At 40.0% G+C, this 18,355-nt stretch overlaps 1 protein-coding gene across 9 annotated transcripts in view; it reads right to left on the bottom strand.

The window, feature by feature from the left end:
• Nucleotides 1-18,355, bottom strand: part of NRF1 (nuclear respiratory factor 1) — a 133,611-nt gene that overhangs the window by 17,810 nt on the left and 97,446 nt on the right. For all 9 annotated transcript variants that reach the window (XM_068549439.1, XM_068549441.1, XM_068549438.1 and 6 more), the window contains one exon: nucleotides 16,841-16,965. In XM_068549439.1, the coding sequence (XP_068405540.1) occupies nucleotides 16,841-16,965 (125 nt within the window). The remainder of the gene's footprint in view (nucleotides 1-16,840; nucleotides 16,966-18,355) is intronic.

The following is an 18,355-nucleotide window of genomic DNA, read 5'->3' as shown; positions in this document are numbered from 1 at the left end:
CCTCAGGCCACATATGGCTACTAAGCACTTGAACTGTGGCTAGTGTGACTGAATAACTGAATTTTAAATTTTATTTAATTTTAATTAACTTGCATTGAAATTCAAGTAGCCACATATAGCTAGTGGCTACTGTATGGGACACACTTTTATTTTATTCTATTTTTATTTTATTTATTTTAAAAATTTTTAGGCGTGGCTTGCAGGATATCTTAGTTCCCCGAGCAGGGATTGAACCCGGGCCCCAGCAGTGAAAGCGCCAAGTCCTAATCACTGGACCGTCAGAGAATTCCCGGGACACACCTTTAGATCTTGGGTTTTGATGCCATTTACTTATTGGCTTCTGTTAAGATTCATCATGACACTGACTTCTAAAGTGAGCAAAATATGGCTGTGACCATTCCTCAAAACAAGCCTGCAAAATAGTGAGCCACACCAAGTAATAGTTTAATCAGATAAACAGTAAAGATGATTTTCATTTGTTTTATACCTTCTTTACTTTCTTGGTTGGGTTTATTGGCAAGATGGAGGGAAGGGGGAAAAAGGGAGCCCACAGAGGCAGTAGAAAGAGTCCTGGAGATCTGGGTTTGGTTTCCAGTTTCACTATTTAGTAGCTGAGTGACCCTGGGCAAATCCTAGCTTCAGCTGCCTCTGCAAAACAGGGCTATAAGCTCTGTTCTACTCACCTTACTGGGTGAAGGTAGAACAACGCAGACTGCTTACTTAGTCAACTGCAAGGCAGTGGTAGTAGTAGTAGTAGTAGTAGTAGTAGGAGTATTGGTTAAAAAAAAAAAACAAAAAACAAGAAAGGAAGAAAAGGAAAGGAAAGAATGTAGAAAGAAAAGAAGAAGATGAAGGCCCTAAATAATAATGCTTAACGCATACAGTCAAAAGGCAAATAAAGAGCAAAACTGAAACAGTTATTTTCCCGGTATGACATCTACCAACATGCTTCCCAGAATGAAAACTTCATCTCAGGAGAAAAGTTAGCTGGCTGAAATGGGGAAAACCCTGTCTGCAAACAAAGTGTGCTTCCCAGAGCAGCCCGGGGAGGACAGACTGTGAAGCGTGCTGTTCCGAGCGCTGCCCTGGCTACTGCAGTTCCCCAGTGTGGCACCAGCTTCTCAGGCAGCCCCAGATGCAGGTCCCGTTCATGTACTCAGCCCTTACTCTTCTTCTTTCTGAGCCACAGCTCAGAGCTCTCCTTATCTTATTTGTTCTAAGAAGTAATCTTTTCAGGTCTCTGAGTATGTCCCACTCCCCCTCCACTTAAAAAAAGACATGATTCTGAAGGGGAAACAGTTGTATTACAGATGAACCTTCATGTGTTTTTTCTTACAGAACAGGCAATGCCTCAGCTTGGTCTGACTGACACCATCCTAGTATCTTAGCTTCCCTTCAGGTCTCCCTGTCAGTGGAAAAGAGGGTCATTTACTTTACAGGAGGGTGGCCTGCAAACCCAGAGCGCCATAGGCGCTGCTCTCTAGGGACTGTCAGGATGCGGGGCTTGCAGCCTGGGACTCTCAGCTCACACGAAACACTGGTGCTCAGGAGCGGCTTGCTTCCAGTCCCGGCTTGCTTCCAGTCCCGGAGGCACTGAACTCCCCGTCTTTGCATTAAAGGTACAGCATCAAAGAACACAACAGTTCTTTTCAAGCTATTATCATGCTTTAATGGTGACTGAATATGCACATTTACAGTAAAACTTTACTTAATACCTTTACTTATTTAAACTTTAATTAAAATACTGAGGCAAAAAGTAATTTAGTGTGCACTAGAATAGCATATTAGCATCTTCTGGAGGGAGCAACGCGGACACATTTCCTAAATTAATTTAATATTTACATCTCCACTGTCTCTTTTAGGAACAAGTCCTTATACTAATGTGTCCAGAGAATGAGGAAAAGGGAGAATGAGAGATGTATTTTATAGTTTATCAAGATGAAGACTGGCATTTTCTCTCTTATTTTTAAAGAAGAGCTGGAACAGAAGGACATGCTGTAAGTAATAATGGATGATGGTGGTGGTGATAATAAGGAAAAAGTGAAAAAAAGTCACCTTTCATGATGGAAGTTGAAATGCTGCTGGAAGAGAACAGCAGCCCTGGCCCAAGGAGAGTGATATAACCAAATGCAGGAGCCATCAAACAACATCACCTTCAATTTCCTTCACTCAGGGTTATAGAAAAGGCTCTGATCTATTCCCATTTTTACAGTATTCATCTCTGGAGCATAAATTCTTCAACTGCATAAGGTAAGCATTTAGATCTGTACTTAAGACAGGAAAGCAGGGTCTATAACAGTACTATGCACTCTGTACAACTTAACATATTTGGGGGAATGCTGGAGAAGAAACTGATGCTGACAGCTAATAATAATTTCATGTTTACGATGGCTCTATGTGCCAAGCACTATGCTAAGCACTTCACAGGACTCATTTTGTTTAATGCTCACAACTACCTTATGAGCATGGAACTATCATCATCCTAATTTTACAACGAAGGCTTAGAGAGGTTAATGTGCTTGCCCAAGAACACAGAGCTTGGTAGTGGTGCAGCTTTCAGAGTATCCATCTAGGGGCCTGCAGGTCCTCCCATCTCCCTTGCCCCTCCTTTTACTCTCAGTGCCACACCAGATACTCACAAAGTGAAATGACCCTAGCCACACTCTCTATAGCAGAGGTTCTTAATTTGGGGAGGGGGTGGGGAAATGGGAGCTCTCTCTGATCTATTTGCACATCTGATCAAAGCTGTGGACCCCAGAAAAATATAAAACTTTTCTGCAGAATTTCTCAGGTTCCACAGACCCAGGTTAAGGATGCCCTAACATTCATATAATATACATAAAGTAGGTTTCCACAGAAAATTAAAACACACACATGTTGCCCCCTTCAGGTCCAGCTGGGCTTACCTCTTTATAATAAGTACAGGACAGACCTTTCAGCCATCCTGTCTCACTTGGGAGGCCTTGCAGGATAGGAATGTGTGTTCCTCATGCAAGGACCCCACCTGAAAGTCCTGCTCCCTTATCTGAACTCCATGCTTCTGTCCTCATCCATCTACTCTTTTATCCCCCTTGCTAAGAAGGCCAATTTTTTTAAAAAAAGGCATTCCAATGAGCATGGTTGAGATTAAATTAACTGGGAAAACATATATATATTTTTAAAGTTTATAAAAAGGTCAGAGAAAAACGGAGGTGAAAGTGATAACATGGTCAATGTGAAAAGAAGATAAAGTGTTTTTTCTGAAAGAATCTGAAAATTGATTTAGTTTGATCTGGCAACTGGAATGGGTAGTAAAATGTACATGTGTTACACAGTGCAGCAAGACTGAGTGGGGTCTTTGGGTTGTAGGAAGTTTTATATCTACGAACCTTAAGGGGGAACCTCAGCAGCAGGACTGTTGCCAGGGCCAGGCCAGAACAGAGAGGGACGTATGGCACTGAAGAGAAATGAGAAGGGCTGCTCTTTCTGTGAGTATAATGTGAATGCCCTTGTAACAGCTTCAATTTTTAAACAGACCAGCACCCTAGTCCACTTCTCTTCATTCAGGGCACGAGGAAGGTAGCTGGCCCCCGGTCTCAACCAGGACAGAGCAGGTAGTGGATGGTCTCCAGGTGTCGGACAATAGAGAAAGATGTACTTTACAAACGCTCTGGGGAATGAAATCAAGGGCTGGAGGCAGAGCCAAGGGGAAGGCTTCAGAGAGCAGCAGGGGAAGCAAATTAGCCAGTCAACTTGCTCTAAGCAGAAATGTAAAACTCCCCTGAGCCCTTTCCCACATTCCCCAACCCTAACACCTCAGTCTCTATTTCCCCGGAAACAGGTGGGGAGGCTGAAAGAGCCCTGGCATAAACTGAAGGGCAGCAGGAGGGCTTGGGTAGAGGATTCTAGAAGGTGAGAAAATAACTCTTCAGCTGCATTTACTCCCTTCTGACCATCATCTACTTCCCCCCAGACAGTGTCCCCTCGTTCTAAACAGCACCCACCCGGGAATTCCCTGGCGGTCCAGTGGTTAGGACTTGGTGCTTTCACTGCCGGGCCTGGGTTCAATCCCTGGTTGGGGAGCTAAGATCCCACAAGCCGTGCGTGCGTGCCAAAAATAAAAATTAAATAAATAAGTAAATAAAAAATAAACAGCACCCACCCATCCCTCTTATGTTCACTAAGTGCAAAGCAAGCAGCTCACTGAAAATACTTAAATCTGACAGCCAGCTGCTGACTGCTTCTGTGACTTCTGGAACCAGAGAAACACACAGACCTATAGGCTTCTCCAGGCTAGCAAAGGAAAGCCTGTGTGTGCGTGTGCGTGCATGCGTGTGCAGTGGGTGGGCATGCTGAGCAGGGGAGCACTTGGCATCAGAAACCACCAGAGGATCCCTACAGCCATGCAGAACAGCTGGGGCAGATGGGCACTGTGGCTAAACCAGACAAAGGCAAGTGGCCTTCAGCAGAGATGGGAGAAAGGCCCTGACATTTCCAAACTTATTTGTTCAACACTGGGAGACAATCATCACGCTGTATTTGTGGAGTCCAGGCAGAAACAGTTCCCATCAAAGGGAGGCAGCAGAGCAGAGCGGTTTGGAAACAAACTGCCTGAATTCAAACTTCACTCTGCTACTCTCTGTGTGAACCTGGTCAAGTTACCAAAACTTTCTGTGTCCCAGTTTCTCCATATGTTAAATGGGGATAATAGTGTTTACCTTATAGATATATTCTGAGTTTTAGATAAGTTAATGCATGTAAAACACTCAGCAGAGTGCTTGCATAAGCAAGCATTATAGAAATGTTTGTTAAATAAATAAAATTAATGGGACAATGGGACTGAGAGACAGAATGCAAGGCTATCAGCAGAAAAGAATGCTATGTCCTACCTTGGAGTACACCGTAAGTGGGCAGTGCCCCCACCATCATCTTTAATACAAAAATGAAATTGAAGTTGGGGAAAAAAAGAGAAATTAAAATTTCAAAGTGCAAGAACTGAGCCTCCATAGAATTCTGCATAAACAGAATGGATGGCCACAATTTCTTAGTCTAGAAAGATACATCTGGTTTGGTCTTAAGAGAATGAACACGGTTGCAGCAGGGACAATGTTTTCTCCAGCAACAATTACTGTCCCATTATTCAATTCACTGGGGCAGTATTCAGAGCACTTGTCTCCTACTCCTGGTCCATCTTTGTCATTATGAACACTCCCCATGTCCCCTGCCCTGGGGAAAACTGGGGCAGAAGGAGAAGAGAAACCTTAAATTAGTCAATTTTAAAACTTCTTAGCAGTTCTGCTAACAGGCTTGGTAGGATTTTTTTCTAGGATGAGGCTTAATTTTTCCAGATGAACTTAAAAATTATTGTGAAGTTCACTCTGCAAAAAAACTCTTTGGAATTCTGATTGAATTTTTTTCAAATTTGGAAATAGGCCTTTCACTAGCCGCTAAGAATAACATCACAATAATAAAATATTACAGTATAAGGAACAGAACAAACAGATGAATAGAAACAAAAGAGCCCCACACAAGACCTTACACAGTCTATTTAAGAATTCTGCATAATAAAGATGAGATTTCAAAACAGTTTTAAAAGGATGGATTTCAACCTTTTTTATAGGATAAATGATGCTGGAATAATTAATTATGTAGGGGAAAAAGTGATTCAGATTCCTACCTAATGCCATATACCAAAATACATTCCAGATATTTTATAGTATTTAAAATGAAAATTGAGTCCATAGAAGAACTGGCATATAGATATTGATCTGACTTGGGGCCTATGTAAACATAAAGGTAAAAAGAGAAACAATTAAGGAGATAAAAGTGAAAGTGGGACATCCCTGGTGGCGCAGGTATTAAGAATCCGCCTGCCAATGCAGGGGACACGGGTTCGATCCCTGGTCCAGGAAGATCCCACATGCCGCAGAGCAACTAAGCCTGTGCGCCACAACTACTGAGCCTGCGCTCTAGAGCCCACGAGCCACAACTACTGAAGCCCAAGCATGTAAAGCCCAAGCTCCGCAACAAGAGAAACCACTGCAATGAGAAGCCCGCTCACCGCAACGAAGAGTAGCCCTGCTCGATGCAACTAGAGAAAGCCCGTGTGCAGCAACAAAGACCCAATGCAACCAAATAAATAAATAAATAAAAATAAAATAAATAAAAATAAAAAAAATAAAATAAAAAGTGAAAGTAACAGAAGTGAAATAAAAATAAACAGGGAAAGCTTGCAACGTATACAATAAAGGGATTACATCTTTCTCTTTCTCTTATCGATTTGGAAAAACTCTTCATATGTTAAAGACTTCAGCAGAAAAACAGGTGAAGAACACGAACAGACAAATACAAAAATACACATGTGTAGATAAAATCATGAAGGATAAAGTAAAAATATCTATCACTAATATTAAAAAATGCAAATTAAAATGAAATACAACTTATTGCCTACCAAATAGGCACACACACACACAAAGCAACTTATGCTAATATCCAATTTCGGTGAAGAGTAACGAAGCAGGTTCTAAACAGTTCTGTTGTAAGTATAAACAAGTATGAGCTATGTAGAGAGCAAAGAATCAAAGGTATGGACAAGATTTTATACCAAGATGAACAGTATTATTTTTGTTGTAAAAATATTATTAATAGCCTAAATTATCAACAATAGGGAACTGGTTATTATGATGGATAATATGATGATATATTAGCAAGTATTAAACATATATTAGCAAGTATCAAAAAATATTTAACCACATGAAAATGGTTAAGATATTTCAAAATAAGTTATGAAATAGTACAACATGATCTTAATTAGGTTTAAAAACCTTATGAATGAGGAAAAAAGGCCATATTTTAAAAACTCAACAAAAACAAAAACAAACCCTCAAAATATTAACATTCTATGTAGTGGGATCATAGATGATTTCTTATAATCAGGACCAAAACAACCAAAACCAAAACAAACACCCCCAGCAAATGCTATGCTCCCCTTTTTTCTTGTGGTGTTGTTAGAAAAAGTGTCACCCATTTTAGAAAATGTTGATCCTTTCTCAGCAGCTCTGGTACAAAGCTTGATGGACAATAACTGAAGCAGATGATTCCCATTACCTTTATTGATTAACTATGAACTTCAATTATTTGTTTTGTTTTCCCCCCATCTAGCTTTTTTCATTATTTTTTGTAGAAATAGGAAGAAAGATGAAAGATCTGAGGATCTGGTTCCCTAGAGAATTGCTAACAATGGGTGGCAAGGATGGGTGAGAGGTGAATATCACTCAAGAGTTCTTCAACCCGTGTGAGCCTGCCTTCATTGGTTCTGGAGTCCATTAGCAAAGGGAGTTCTAGGGTATAGAGGATGGCAGAGTAAAAGGAAACCAATGGACAATTTAAAATTGTTCAACCTCTTAAGATGTGTTGGGGGGAAGAGCAAGGGATAACTGTGTTAAAAAGAAAAAAAAAAAAGAAGAAAGAAAAGAAAAGGTAAAGGAAGGAACTCAACCAGAGGCCTTTCCCAGACTTAGGCATTTCAAAGAGAAAGGCACCTGTGAAAATCTTTGAATTGAACCAAACCATGAAACACCATCAAAAAAGACCAAAGACTCATTTACCACTATTAAAAAAGGGAGAACATAGAGTTTTAAGGGTCTGGAGGAAAAGGAAGCTTGGGGCTCGCAGAGAGAGGGTCCGGGAAGCCCGCGGCAAGAGGCTCTCCAGGTAAAAGCAGAGATTAAAGAACTTGTCTGAAGTTAAGGAACCTCTGGAGAGAGAGGCTTAAAATTTGGATGCATACCATTTCTTTAAAAGCCGTGTGGATGAAAGGCTCTTGGTGCTCCAGCCAGGCATCAGGGCTGTGCCTCTGAGGTGGGAGAGCCAACTTCAGGACACTGGTCCACAAGAGACCTCCCAGCTCCACGTAATACCAAACGGCGAAAATCTCTCAGAGATCTCCATCTCAACATCAAGACCCAGCTTCACTCAATGACCAGCAAGCTACAGTGCTGGACACCCTATGCCAAACAACTAGCAAGACAGGAACACAGCCCCATCCATTAGCAGAGAGGCTGCCTAAAATCATAGTAAGGCCACAGACACCCCAAAACACACCACCAGACGTGGACGTGCCCACCAGAAAGACAAGATCCAACCTCATCCACCAGAACACAGGCACTAGTCCCCTCCACCAGGAAGCCTACACAACCCACTGAACCAACCTTAGCCACTGGGGACAGATACCAAAAACAACGGGAACTACGAACCTGCAGCCTGTGAAACGGAGACCCCAAACACAGTAAGAGAAGCAAAATGAGAAGACAGAAAAACACACAGCAGATGAAGGAGCAGGGTCAAAACACACCAGACCTAACAAAGGAAGAGGAAATAGGCAGTCTACCTGAAAAAGAATTCAGAATAATGATAGTAAAGATGATCCAAAATCTTGGAAACAGAATAGACAAAATGCAAGAAACATTTAACAAGGACGTAGAAGAACTAAAGAGGAACCAAGCAACGATGAAAAACACAATAAATGAAATTAAAAACACTCTAGACGGGATCAATAGCAGAATAACTGAGGCAGAAGAACGGATAAGTGACCTGGAAGATAAAATAGTGGAAATAACTACTGCAGAGCAGAATAAAGAAAAAAGAATGAAAAGAACTGAGGACAGTCTCAGAGACCTCTGGGACAACATAAAACACACCAACATTCGAATTATAGGGGTCCCAGAAGAAGAAGAGAAAAAGAAAGGGACTGAGAAAATATTTGAAGAGATTATAGTTGAAAACTTCCCTAATATGGGAAAGGAAATAGTTAATCAAGTCCTGGAAGCACAGAGAGTCCCATACAGGATAAATCCAAGGAGAAACATGCCAAGACACATATTAATCAAACTATCAAAAATTAAATATAAAGAAAACATATTAAAAGCAGCAAGGGAAAAACAACAAATAACACACAAGGGAATCCCCATAAGGTTAACAGCTGATCTTTCAAGCAGAAACTCTGCAAGCCAGAAGGGAGTGGCAGGATATACTTAAAGTGATGAAGGAGAAAAACCTACAACCAAGATTACTCTACCCAGCAAGGATCTCATTCAGATTTGATGGAGAAATTAAAACCTTTACAGACAAGCAAAAGCTGAGAGAGTTCAGCACCACCAAACCAGCTTTACAACAAATGCTAAAGGAACGTCTCTAGGCAAGAAACACAAGAGAAGGAAAACACCTACAATAATAAACCCAAAACATTTAAGAAAATGGGAATAGGAACATACATATCGATAATTACCTTAAATGTAAACGGATTAAATGCTCCCACCAAAAGACACAGACTGGCTGAATGGATACAAAAACAAGACCCATATATATGCTGTCTACAAGAGACCCACTTCAGACCTAGAGACACATACAGACTGAAAGTGAGGGGTTAGAAAAAGATATTCCACGCAAATGGAAATCAGAAGAAAGCTGGAGTAGCAATTCTCATATCAGACAAAATAGACTTTAAAATAAAGACTATTACAAGAGACAAAGAAGGACACTATATAATGATCAAGGGATCGATCCAAGAGGAAGGTATAACAATTGTAAATATTTATGCACCCAACATAGGAGCACCTCAATACATAAGGCAAATACTAACAGCCATAAAAGGGGAAATCAACAGTAACACAATCGTAGTAGGGGACTTTAACACCCCACTTTCACCAAGGGACAGATCATCCAAAATGAAAATAAATAAGGAAACACAAGCTTTAAATGATACATTAAACAAGATGGACTTAATTGATATTTATAGGACATTCCACCCAAAAACAACAGAATACACATTTTTCTCAAGTGCTCATGGAACATTCTCCAGGATAGATCATATCTTGGGTCACAAATCAAGCCTTGGTAAATTTAAGAAAATTGAAATCGTATCAAGTATCTTTTCCGACCACAACGCTATGAGACTAAGATCTGTAAAAAATACAAACACATGGAGGCTACACAATACACTACTTAATAACGAAGTGATCACTGAAGAAATAAAAGGGGAAATCAAAAAATACCTAGAAACAAATGATAATGGAGACACGACGACCCAAAACCTATGGGATGCAGCAAAAGCAGTTCTAAGAGGGAAGTTTACAGCAATACAAGCCTACCTCAAGAAACAGGAAACATCTCGAATAAACAACCTAACCTTGCACCTAAAGCAATTAGAGAAAGAAGAACAAAAAACCCCCAAAGCTAGCAGAAGGAAAGAAATCATAAAGATCAGATCAGAAATAAATGAAAAAGAAATGAAGGAGACAATAGCAAAGATCAATAAAACTAAAAGCTGGTTCTTTGAGAAGATAAACAAAATTGATAAACCATTAGCCAGACTCATCAAGAGAAAAAGGGAGAAGACTCAAATCAATAGAATTAGAAATGAAAAAGGAGAAGTAACCACTGACACTGCAGAAGTACAAAAGATCATGAGAGATTACTACAAGCAACTCTATGCCAATAAAATGGACAACCTGGAAGAAATGGACAGATTCTTAGAAATGTACAACCTGCTGAGACTGAACCAGGAAGAAATAGAAAATATGAACAGACCAATCACAAGCACTGAAATTGAAACTGTGATTAAAAATCTTCCAACAAACAAAAGCCCAGGACCAGATGGCTTCACAGGCGAATTCTATCAAACATTTAGAGAAGAGCTAACACCTATCCTTCTCAAACTCTTCCACAATATTGCAGAGGGAGGAACACTCCCCAACTCATTCTACGAGGCCACGATCACCCTGATACCAAAACCAGACAAAGATGTCACAAAAAATGAAAACTACAGGCCAATATCACTGATGAACATAGATGCAAAAATCCTCAACAAAATACTAGCAAACAGAATCCAACAGCACATTAAAAGGATCATACACCATGATCAAGTGGGGTTTATCCCAGGAATGCAAGGATTCTTCAATATACGCAAATCAATCAATGTGATACACCATATTAACAAATTGAAGGAGAAAAACCATATGATCATCTCAATAGATGCAGAGAAAGCTTTCAACAAAATTCAACACCCATTTATGATAAAAGCCCTGCAGAAAGTAGGCATAGAAGGAACTTTCCTCAACATAATAAAGGCCATATATGACAAACCCACAGCCAACATTGTCCTCAATGGTGAAAAACTGAAACCATTTCCACTAAGATCAGGAACAAGACAAGGTTGCCCACTCTCACCACTATTATTCAACATAGTTTTGGAAGTGTTAGCCACAGCAATCAGAGAAGAAAAAGAAATAAAAGGAATCCAAATTGGAAAAGAAGAAGTAAAGCTGTCACTGTTTGCAGATGACATGATACTATACATAGAGAATCCTAAAGATGCTACTAGAAAACTACTAGAGCTAATCAATGAATTTGGTAAGCTAGCAGGATACAAAATTAATGCACAGAAATCTCTTGCATTCCTATACACTAATGATGAAAAATCTGAAAGTGAAATTAAGAAAACACTCCCGTTTACCATTGCAACAAAAAGAATAAAATATCTAGGAATAAACCTATCTAAGGAGACAAAAGACCTGTATGCAGAAAGTTATAAGACACTGATGAAAGAAATTAAAGATGATACAAATAGATGGAGAGATATACCATGTTCTTGGATTGGAAGAATCAACATTGTGAAAATGACTCTACTACCCAAAGCAATCTACAGATTCAATGCAATCCCTATCAAACTACCACTGGCATTTTTCACAGAACTAGAACAAAAAATTTCACAATTTGTATGGAAACACAAAAGACCCCGAATAGCCAAAGCAATCTTGAGAATGAAAAATGGAGCTGGAGGAATCAGGCTCCCTGACTTCAGACTATATTACAAAGCTACAGTAATCAAGACAGTTTGGTACTGGCACAAAAACAGAAACATAGATCAATGGAACAGGATAGAAATCCCAGAGATAAACCCAGGCACATATGGTCACCTTATCTTTGATAAAGGAGGCAAGCATATACAGTGGAGAAAAGACAGCCTCTTCCATAAGTGGTGCTGGGAAAACTGGACAGGTACATGTAAAAGAATGAAATTAAAACACTCCCTGACACCATACACAAAAATAAACTCAAAATGGATTAAAGACCTAAGTGTTAGGCCAGACACTATCAAACTCTTAGAGGAAAACATAGGCAGAACACTCTATGACATAAATCACAGCAAGATCCTTTTTTGACCCAGCTCCTAGAGAAATGGAAATAAAAACACAAATAAACAAATGGGACCTAATGAAACTTAAAAGCTTTTACACAGCAAAGGAAACCATAAACAAGACCAAAAGACAACCCTCAGAATGGGAGAAAATATTTGCAAACGAAGCAACTGACAAAGGATTAATCTCCAAGATTTACAAGCAGCTCATGCAGCTCAATAACAAAAAAACAAACAACCCAACCCAAAAATGGGCAGAAGACCTAAATAGACATTTCTCCAAAGAAGATATACAGATTGCCAACAGACACATGAAAGAATGCTCAACATCATTAATCATTAGAGAAATGCAAATCAAAACTACAATGAGATATCATCTCACACCAGTCAGAATGGCCATCATCAAAAAATCTAGAAACAATAAATGCTGGAGAGGGTGTGGAGAAAAGGGAACACTCTTGCACTGTTGGTGGGAATGTAAATTGATACAGCCACTATGGAGAACAGTATGGAGGTTCCTTAAAAAACTACAAATAGAACTACCATACAACCCAGCAATCCCACTACTGGGCATATACCCTGAGAAAACCATAATTCAAAAAGAGTCATGTACCAAAATGTTCATTGCAGCTCTATTTACAATAGCCAGGACATGGAAGCAACCTAAGTGTCCATCATCGGATGAATGGATAAAGAAGATGTGGCACATATATACAATGGAATATTACCCAGCCATAAAAAGAAATGAAATGGAGGTATTTGTAATGAGGTGGATGGAGTTAGAGTCTGTCATACAGAGTGAAGTAAGTCAGAAAGAGAAAAACAAATACAGTATGCTAACACATATATATGGAATCTAAGGAAAAAAAAAAAAAAAAGTCATGAAGAACCTAGCGGCAAGATGGGAATAAAGACAGAGACCTACTAAAGAATGGACTTGAGGATAAGGGGAGGGGGAGGGGTGAGATGTGACAGGGTGAGAGAGTGTCATGGACATATATACACTACCAAATGTAAAATAGATAGCTAGTGGGAAGCAGCCGCATAGCACAGGGAGATCAGCTCAGTGCTTTGTGACCGCCTGGGGGGGGTGGGATGGGGAGGGTGGGAGGGACGGAGATGCAGGAGGGAGGAGATATGGGAACGTGTGTATATGTGTAGCTGATTCACTTTGTTATAAAGCAGAAACTAACACACCATTGTGAAGCAATTATATTTCAATAAAGATGTTTAAAAAAAAATAAAATTAAAAACAGAAAAAAACTAAAAATAGAACTACCATATGACCCAGCAATCCCACTACTGGGCATATACACTGAGAAAACCATAATTCAAAAAGAGTCGTGTACCAAAATGTTCATTGCAGCTCTATTTACAATAGCCAGGACGTGGAAGCAACCTAAGTGTCCATCATCGGATGAATGGATAAAGAAGATGTGGCACATATATACAATGGAATATTACTCAGCCATAAAAAGAAATGAAATGGAGGTATTTGTAGTGAGGTGGATGGAGTTAGAGTCTGTCATACAGAGTGAGGTAAGTCAGAAAGAGAAAAACAAATACAGTATGCTAACACATATATATGGAATCTAAGGGGAAAAAAAAGGTCATGAAGAACCTAGTGGCAAGATGGGAATAAAGACACAGACCTACTAGAGAATGGACTTGAGGATATGGGGAGGGGGAGGGGTAAGATGTGACAGGGTGAGAGAGTGGCATGGACATATATACACTACCAAATGTAAAATAGCTAGCTAGTGGGAAGCAGCCGCATAGCACAGGGAGATCAGCTCGGTGCTTTGTGACCACCTAGAGGGGTGGGATAGGGAGGGTGGGAGGGAGGGAGACGCAAGAGGGAAGAGATATGGGAACATATGTATATGTATGACTGATTCACTTTGTTATAAAGGAGAAACTAACACACCATTGTAAAGCAATTATACTCCAATAAAGATGTTTTAAAAAAAAAAAAAAAAGGGGCGAACATAAATGAAATAGAGTAATGCTAGTGCTTGAGTAGTCTCTTTAGTGTTGGGGTGAGATAGGGTCCAGAAAAAAGAAGTCTTCAGATACAAGATCTCTTGTCAGGTCTGCCTTGGTAACTTGGAATTTAAACTTCTGCCATGAAGGTGTCATTATCCTTAACGTGAAAACCACTGACCTACACTGCCCCAGCCATCTCACACCGGTTACTGTACTCTATCAAGCTTCACACACAATGGTCCTCCATCCCCTCTAGTTCCATCCCAGAAGATGCTGAAACTCCTGCTTCAGGTCGGAACAGGCCAATATCCGCATTGTTCTTAGAAGAGTCATCTGCTAGTAGGATTTTTATTTAAGCCATATTCTGGAATCTGGGATGTATTTTTTTTCCCAGTAGTGTCTGTTACCAAATAGCACCTTGTTCTGCTATCATCTTCCTGATAATAAATTTGGTCTACTGGCAGATACCATAAGCTTGTCATCACAAAAGTGACAAACAATGCCAATAGGACACAATCTGAAAGAATAATGAAAAAAGAACCCTTGAAATTCCAGACAGATAAACTAGTTGGTTAAATGAGAATATTTTGGTTCCAAGTCCCAGAGTAAATCCTATAGCATTCTGGGTAAAAATGCTAGAAGGCAGAAGGAGCATCAGAATTACCTGGATCATATCCAATATTAGATTCATCCTCTGGATTCCCAAGGGATAGATGACATGATATGTGCCTTCACCTAATATTACTAGGATAAGGCACAACTCAACAGTCTGATTTGATATAGCACCAAGAAAGTGGTAAATCCAACTCTCAAGTCTGAGTTCACACATGTTGGCAGGTCACAAACTAGGGAATGGTCTGCTTTGGGGAACCACTGGCTTTTTGGATGAGGATCATAATTTTCTCTTATCACAAATGCAGCCAACAACATGAAGTCAACACAACTGATTCACACAACCCAAGCTACTGAAAAGCAGCAGCTTCCAGGAATCAACAGTAGTGGTGTGGTTCACCTTTATCTCATGGCTGAATAGATCTACTTGGCAGGAGGCCCAGAGAGTCCTTACACTTACCTATAAATTCATCTACCTGAAAAGGTGAGGCTAGGGAGGAGCCAGAACTATAAAGCAGTCTCTTCTCCTCACCCGGACAGGTCAAGACCATTGGAAGGGATAACAAAGTCTCCCATCAAACCCACACAGGGAATTATTTTTAGTAGTTCCATAGTGAATAACAGGAATTGCACTTCAGAAGAATGTGACACAGTCAGATATCTTCTGTTCAAGGTAGATGAGGACTGAAATGAGGAATAGAAAAAGATAAGGAAATAGGGGTAGGATTCGAGCTAAAGAGGGAGGCTTTCCTTAATTCCAACTATGGTCCATTTCACCCTGAACATACATGGCTATAAGATGCCCTTTACCTTGCAGTGTTCTGGCTAAGATCAACTTTATCTCTATTTGGGTTAGTTCATGGAAGCCCCTAGCCCTACAGAAATAGCAGGCTGTAGTTTTAATATGTGATTTTTTGTTTTTTTGTTTAAGAAAATGATTCTCAGAAGCCACATGGCTCTTTACATTTCCTGTTATTCTTCTCTGGGAGACAGAAGTGCTTTCTTCTCCCCACTTTTGAAGGAGGATGCAGCATTGTGTCTTTCTTCAAAGACTTTTCCAACGAACATGTTATTTAGTTCTTAGGGATCTACCCTAAAAAAAGTGCCAGGGACTTTTCCTTCAGCCACTAAATACCATTAAGGAACTGTCTGCCTAAATAAAAGTATGTCATTATCTATCCTCTTTCCAGGACTTTAAACTACAAATCTCCAAAAACCATAGAGTAGTTAATTTGTCCTACTTAACCTAATTATATGTATATTTGAAAAGTTTAATAAACAGTCACACAGAGTCTCACAGAACAGGACTGGTCTTCCTCTTTGACCCAGACTTTTGAGGCACTTCCGGGCAGCTCAAGACTTCGTTACTGACTCCCAGAGCCTGCTGAAGTAGATCCAAAGAGCTGGGTTGGAGCTGTAAATTTTTGTCATCATATTTCTATGAACTTTATATCCCTCTTGTTTATTCAGGATATCACCAATATCCAGGAAGTCAAAGAGCCGGCAAAGAAGGGCAGGGTGGTGGGAAGTTATTGGCTCAATCCGGAGGTCCTTGGTGAGGCCACATTTAACAGGAAGCAGAACCCATAGCATCAATCAGCAAAGCGCCTTTATCACAGCCTGCTGGCTGACCTTGTGGTGAGATGGTGGTGCCTTTCTCGAGATAGTCAGAACATTCCTCGCTACCACAATGCACTCGCCCACAGGAGAGTCTCTGCTATAGTAAAGGACACTGATCTACACCATGGGAGAAAATGGACAAAATGTACCCCAAGGAAAATTTAAAAATCCCTCTCAGCAAGTCCTGTCACAGCAAATAGTCACTTTCCAAATAAGTCATTCAGTTAGGTAGCCATTATTATGGCTTTTTTTCCCTCCCAGGAAACCCCAAGTCTCCTACTAGTGAAAGGAATCAGAGGCTCCTAGAATTTTCCTAGGTATCAATTGCCTACCAATATAAAAAAACTCAATGTTCATCCTCATTCTGAAGGGTTTGTTGTCAGTCACGTCATGAAGGTTTAAGTGGAAACGGGGAAGAAATTCAATAAAATATTTATGCTCTCTTACCATTAGCATCTTGGACTCCAGTAAGTGCTCCGACAGCTGCTGCGGTTTCCCCAGACAGGACTATCTGTCCCCCCCCTTGCAAGGTGGCCTCGGCCAGGGTGGCGACAGCATGGGCGGCAGCTTCGCTGTGGGTATAGAAGGAGGAGGGGGGATGTATGAGTTGAATAAAGGTATAGCACTGCAGCAAGACAAACCAAACTTTCAACCCTTCCTAGGATCTCTCCACTGACTCCGTGTTTGTGAGCCTACCAGCACATAAGGGATTCCAGTGCTATTGACAGAATCAGAGCAATTTTTAAATGATAATAATAAATAGCTAGAGAAATCCCAAGTCTTTCACGTTTATACAGCTAATGTGAGATTTTCTTTAAACCTAGGAAATGGGTGTTTGAGGACAGAAGGCACGCATTCCCAGTCTCTTCTTTATCAAGATCAATTGAGTGCCTGTGAGCCACAGTGGAAGCTCCAATCCATATTCACAATGCAAAAGCCATTTTGGTTGTCAATCACAAGGTTTTCTTTTTCTCTTTTCTCTTTACGGTAACACAAGGCAGGCCATCTGAAACTGCCTTTTTATAGCTAAGGATGGATGATAATGTGAGGAGTCAGCAACCTGGACTTGCTATTCAATTAATATTAAATAATAACTCTAATCAATGCTCTGCAATAACCTATATGGGAAAAGAATCTGAAAAAGAATAGGTATGTGTATATGTATAACTAAATCACTTTGCAGTACACCTGAAACTAACACAACATTGTAAATCAACTATACTCCAATATAAAATAAAAATTTTTTAAAAGATACATAAAAATATATCAAATAATAGCAATTTGGTTTACATCCATGATTCCAAATCCAAAGTAATGGTTGACTAATATCTTGCAAAGTTCAGCCCTTCCTTTTGCTTCATGTACATGTAGGCAGCACTAAATTAACACTTAAAAGTTTAAATTATCACTATAAGCCCCAAATCCTTGACTCTACAAACATAATGAAATAATAAACCTCCCTTCACTGCAAACCAAACACTCTGCAGAACAGAAAGATATTAGCCATCTATTTATAGTAAACACTATTCTAGCAGTTTGTACCCCATTTTTCTTTTCCTTATTGTATGCTTTTACTATATGCATAAATACCCACTTTTATTGATTCTATGATGATACAAACTATAAAATGTATTACTGTTTCATGTGCCAGCAAAAAAAGAAAAGTTCCTGGGCATTCCCTGGCGGTCCAGTGGTTAGGACTCCGTATTTTCACTGCCAGGGCCCGGGTTTGATCCCTGGTCAGGGAACTAAGATCCCCAAGCCCCGCAGCACAGACAAAAAAAAAAAAAGTTCTTGACAATTGTAATCGTAAGATTATAGTTTACCATCCAAACTTCAGAGATGTTAAAATGTGGAAGAAAAGAAAAAAAGAACCCACCAGATAAATTCATCACCTCTCCTGGGAAAGTACCAGGTACCACTCTGCACAGTTACTGAGGGAGTATCAAAAGTGGGCATGGA

This window comes from Eschrichtius robustus, chromosome 8, assembly GCF_028021215.1.
Source record: "Eschrichtius robustus isolate mEscRob2 chromosome 8, mEscRob2.pri, whole genome shotgun sequence".
In the NCBI taxonomy this organism is placed as follows: Eukaryota; Metazoa; Chordata; class Mammalia; order Artiodactyla; family Eschrichtiidae; genus Eschrichtius; species Eschrichtius robustus.
The sequence above is the reverse complement of the archived record's forward strand: the minus strand, read 5'-3'. Positions and strand labels throughout refer to the sequence as shown.